This window comes from Bison bison, unplaced genomic scaffold (genome assembly GCF_000754665.1).
Source record: "Bison bison bison isolate TAMUID 2011002044 unplaced genomic scaffold, Bison_UMD1.0 scf7180017862013, whole genome shotgun sequence".
Lineage (NCBI taxonomy): Eukaryota > Metazoa > Chordata > Mammalia > Artiodactyla > Bovidae > Bison > Bison bison.
Genome location: NW_011492585.1, coordinates 214,632 through 219,880, shown reverse-complemented (window position 1 = coordinate 219,880; position 5,249 = coordinate 214,632). Strand labels below are relative to the sequence as shown.

Sequence of the window (5,249 nt, the reverse complement as noted above, 5' to 3'; positions counted from 1 at the left end):
CGGCTGGACATGTGTCCCGGGCGGCGTGGGCTCTGCGAGCCCGTGACTCTGGGGAGGTGTCAGGGCGGCCGCGTCCCCCTCAAGCTGCCATTGGCCGATCCGGTCCAGCAGGAAGCCGGGCCACAGCCCCGCTCCCAGTGGAGGAGGCGCTGCCTTGGCGGCCCCGCGTGCCAGGCCCAAGTCCTTCTCTGGCACTGGGGGTTCCCTGTGGACCGTCTCCTCATGGGCATGGGTGGAGGGCCCCGGGGGACTTCCTGCGCTGGAGTGGACGGCACGGCCGCAGGCCCAGAGCCGTGGAGGTGGGTTCCCCACACGCCTGACCTCCTGTCTTAGCACACACTTCCCAGAGGCCAGAGGGGCCATTGACCCTAGAGATCCTGCGGCCTCCCCTCTGGGGTGCTTGTCCGTCGGCCCCTTTTGTGGGACCCGTTCCAGAGGTTCAGGCCATGCTTGCTGTGATCTCCTGCCCCTGAGTGGGGAGGGTGGGTCTTTTGAACCCTGGGGCTGGACCGGCTTCTGTGGAACAGGTATCTTGATTGCAGACGAGGAAAGTGCTGGGAGGTGGGAGCCATGTGGCTCAGGGGAGCCGGGGAGGTCAGGGGACCCCTCGCCCCTCCACAGACAGGGTGTCCTCCGGACCTCCCTGGCGCCGTGTGCCGCTTCGCTGAAGGAGAGCACTGGGGCAGACGCTCTGCTCTGTCTTCCAGTGACTCGGATGGTCTCCTGCCCACCTCTCTGCGGCCGGCTGAGGGTCAAGGGTTTCTCTCTCCCCACTTGCAGGACGTGCAGAACAAGTTGAAGGAATCTGCTCAGTGTCTGGGAGACGAGTTCATGAACTGCAGGCTGGCGGCTCGGGCCAAGGTACTCACCTGATTCTGATGCTCTTCCCCCAGCGCAGCAGCAGGGCTCACAGTTGGTTTTTCTCTGAGCGCCAGACTGTTCTGGGATGTGTCGCGTGTTTTCCTCACTTAACGCTTGTTCCAGTTGATCTGAAGCACAGCGGGTGCCAGGCCCATTTTACAGACGAGGAAATGGAGGCTGCTGCTGGCCAAGGTCCCGGTGTCTTGGCAGCTGAGCCTGTGTGTGACTCGGCCCCCTCTGACCGCAGCGCCCGGCTGCAGGCACTCACGGCATGTCCCCAGGCATTCCGTGACTCAGGTGGACGTGCACTTGGTCGTCTGCTCTTTGGAAATAAGGGAACTGATGGCTGCACTGGTTTATTTTCAAGTTTAGTTCATCTGATCCTTTTCTCAAAAGGATGAAAGTAGCTATTTGGTAGTTTTTCCAGTGATTGTTTCTTAAGCTACTTCTGCAGACGTTATTCCCTGAACTCTTTGTTTTCCAAGTGCTGTGTAGTTAATGTTAGTTAGTGTTAATGGGTAGTTAATATTAAAGTGGGTGAGAAATCAGTCTTGGGGAACAAATGAGGAAACCCAGAGGCATGCCTGGTGCGTAGTCAGGAAGCGCACTCATGTCGGGCTTGAGGACTGTTCTGTGGACAGGAGGGGAGGTCCAGGTAGGTTCCTGGGCTGGCTGCTAGGTCACCTGGGTCTGGGGTCTGGGCTTGGTCGCCTGCTCGGTGGACGGAGCTGCTGCTTCTCCTGTCAGTCATCTCCTGGATGGCTGTCCCGTCTGGTGACGACCGTCCCTGCCTCCCGCCCCGTCAGGACTTCCTCCCGGCCGACATCCAGACCCAGTTCGCCATGAGCCGCGAGCTCATTCGAAACATCTACAACAGCTTTCACAAGCTCCGCGATCGGGCCGAGCGGATGGTGTCACGGGCCATCGACAACGCCGCCGACCTTCTCATATTCGGGAAGGAGCTGAGGCAGGTGACCCTGGTTGGCTCCGCGGGGTTGCTTTTGTGGGGAGGGGCCTTAGACTTAGGTGGCAGGCTTGGAGGAGCAAGCCCGTTTACTGTGATGACCCTCATTCTGACCCGTGCACCCCAAAGAAGGAAGGAAAGGGCTGCGGAGACGGGGCATCATACTCAGAAGAAAGGAAAAGGCTGGAGAGTGTGGGCAGAGTGTCGGGTCCTGAGCGTAGGCTCCCTCTCCTCTGCCCCACTCCGTTGTCCGGATCAGACCTGAGAAGAGGTTCGTCTGATCTGGGAGAGGCCGCCGGAGGCTGGTCATGCTCCCACTGCCCTGGAGGAGTGGCCTGGCCTCCAGCCAGTGCTGCCCCCGCACCTCTCCCCAGAACCCGCGAACCTCCAGCCTGGGTCTCACCTATGTGGTTCAGATCCCGCTGGGCAGAGGTCCCACCTTTTTCACAGATGCCCTGGGCGCCTGCTCTTTGAGCAGTGGGGGTCTTGGTTAGGAGATGCGCAGGGCGCCCCGGTGGGGGCATGGTGTTGGGAAGTGGGGTGTCGGGTTGGCTGCTCGCCCAGCTTCCGGGCCTGTGTGTCTCTTCCCCTGAGTGTTTCCTCTTCCCTCAGTGCTCTAGGGTCTGACACGACCCCACTCCCCTCCTGGGCCTCGCTGAACAGTAGCACATGGGGGTCCCTCAAACAGGCGCTGAAAGGCCTGTCCGTGGAGTTCGCGCTGCTGGCTGACAAGGCCGCACAGCAGGTGAGTGGATGTGCCCCCTGAGGCGCCTGTCCCCAGGGACATCCTGTGCCGTGGTGCACGGGGTGTCTCCTCCTGAGGGGGACATCAGGGCTCTGAGTCCCGTGTGAGGGCACCGTGGCTGTCCGGGTGGCTCTGCACGTCCCCATCTGTTCCGGGTGGCTCCTGAGAGAGGTTCATGCCCTCGAGGGCTGCTGTTCTGGGGACACACTGGGTCCTGGCCCCGGAGAGCTGGCTTTGCCGAGACTGTGAGGGGCTGCCCTGACCTTGAAGCTGTAACCTTGCACTTGCCAGGGCGCCCAGAGTGCACAGGCAGCTCCTGTGTTGCTGTCTTGGCAGGTGGCATTCGGCCACTTGGTAACTCATGAGAGAACCGGGCTCCCAGCACCCCAGAGGCCCTACCCAGGTCTCACCCTGGATGCCAGTTAACTTCAGGAAGCGCTTCTGTCCTGCGGGCAGTGTTTCTTGCATAACAGAACTCTGCAGAGAATCGTGTCGCTGGGGATTCATTTGCAGTCAGAGGGAAAAGAGAGGTGCATCTGGGTGCTCTTAGGCTGTAAAACTGTTACATGAGTTTCGGGGTGAGAGTGTACTTCCTGGCTCTTGGGAAAATGGGCTTTAGGCCGCTGGTGGGTGGTTTAAATGCACTGAAACGCTGTCCGTGTGGAGGCCTTGCTGCCTAGCAGCAGCCCGAAGCTCCCTAGTAGTGAGTCAGCGACGGGCAGATCCGGGGCTTTTCCAGCTCCAGGTGGGCGCTCAGCAGCCCGCATGGCTCTGAGTGTTGGAGCCGGAATCTAACTGTGTTCCTGGTGTGGAAAGTCCTGGGTTTTCTTTCTCCGCGGTCGCCCTGCCCGTGGGTTCCCTTCAGAAGCTGAGTGCTGGGCGATGTCCGCGTCTCCTGGAGTTGGCGCTGGGCTGGCCCATCTCTGGGTGTGAGGGGGAACCGAGAACGTGGCGTCAGAGGGCTGGCTGGGTGTAGACGGGGCACGCTCCCGCGGCCTGCTCTGCGCCGGCCCGAGTCTCAGCAGAGACCTCAGCCAGCACTGGTCCCCAGGTCTTCCTCTCCACGATGAGAAATGAGAGGACTGGACCAGCTTCTACCCTCTACTGAGAGCTCAGTCAGTATGAACGAAGCTGGGGCCCAGGCCCTGGCCCACAGCCCCTCTCGGACAGGTTTCCGGGGGGCACACGGAGCAGGCGGGAGCACTGACCCCGACGTTGCCGGGGTCTCTGATCCAGAAGTGGATGCGGCTTCTGCCCTGAGGGGCGGGGCGTGTGGCCTCTGGTGGGGCGAGGTTTGTAGTTTGCCTCTGAGGCTCTCGGATCCCTCTCACATGCCGTCACGTCTGCAGGCATCCTGAGCGCTCCTCAGTGCCTTCGGTGGTTTCTGTGTTGGGGTAAAATTAACGTAGCTTTAACCGAACCCAAGTGGACAGGTGGCCCGTCAGGACTGTCACCTTCTGGGCCAGGGTTCCATTTCCCGCTTGCTGTGCAAGTGGAGACCTTGGAGGGCTCGTTCTCGATTCCGTTTTCATATGTCCCGGTTTTATTCTCCCCAGACCAGCTGGGAGACCTGATAACTGTGTCCCAGCCAGACAGGTGCGACTCAAGGTGAGATTTCTTCCGCAGTGACAGCTTTTTTTAAAGGCACATGTGCTGGTGGTTTACGGTCTTGCAAAGCATTGGGACCAGAGCCGGGACTTGGCAGTGAATGCTGTGTGTAGGAGCCACCTCCGCCACACACCCGGGAGGAGCCTCCCTTCTCCCGTGCCCCTGCCGGTCAGGAGCGCGGGGTGCCCGTGTGGCCAAGCTGTGTGCTCGGGCAGTGTTGGCCCACCTGACCCGTGTTTTCCAGGGCAAACAGGAGGAGAACGACGTGGTGGAGAAGCTGAACCTCTTCCTGGACTTGTTGCAGTCCTACAAAGTGAGTCTCGCGGCTGCTTGCTCGGGCACAGAGCCTTGAAAACATGCTGTGACCTTTCAGGGGCGTGGCTGGGGGGGATGGGACAAGAGCCTGAGGCCAGGGCTGTGGAGGGTGGACGGGCCTCCTGCAGGCTCCCTGGAGGGTGTGGCCCCGGCAGGCTAACCCGATGTGTGTGAGTGTGACTGTCGTCTCCGTAAACACGCGAGGGTCTGCCGCAGCGCAGAGGGATGCCAGCTCTTTTAGCCGGTGGAGGTTGCAGGAAGTCAGATCTCAGCTCGGGGCTGGGGCGGCTTGCTGACCTTCGGTGGCAGGGTAACTCCCTGTGAAGCCTTGGTGCTGAGCTCAGGGAGCTGCCCTGGCCCTGGTGGGGAAGGTTCTAGAAGGGAATCCTGGGGTGGCCGCTGAGTGGCCTCTGCAGCTGCAGCCTGTGATTCTGCGGCTCCTGTTCCCACAAGGCCTCTGACTAGGTTATTCTGGGGCCCCGGGGAGATGCCGGGACGTCTTCCTTCGGGAGCCTGTCTGGTCTTGCTGCTGGAGGCACGCCGGCTCTCTGGGGAAGGTCAGTTCACGGCGTGTGGTCCGGAGCTGGCCAGGCACTCACGTGTCCCCGCGGGGCCCTGGTGGTGCTGATTTGCACCGTGAGCCCCTCGCCGCTCCGGCCGTTCCTCCCGCAACCACCGAGCGTGCAGAGCGGGGTGCGGGTTGGCTGTCCAAGAGGAGAGGCCCCCGCTGGAGCCCTGCCCGCCCCCCGCCCCCAG

General features: G+C 61.6%; 1 protein-coding gene across 1 annotated transcript in view; it reads left to right on the top strand.

Moving 5' to 3' along the window:
* The window catches only part of SNX8 (sorting nexin 8), a 33,326-nt gene that overhangs the window by 24,486 nt on the left and 3,591 nt on the right, over positions 1-5,249 (top strand). Inside the window, exons 5-8 of the mRNA XM_010832660.1 lie at positions 781-861; positions 1,668-1,828; positions 2,438-2,570; positions 4,423-4,523. Of these exons, the coding sequence (XP_010830962.1) occupies positions 781-861; positions 1,668-1,828; positions 2,438-2,570; positions 4,423-4,523 (476 nt within the window). The remainder of the gene's footprint in view (positions 1-780; positions 862-1,667; positions 1,829-2,437; positions 2,571-4,422; positions 4,524-5,249) is intronic.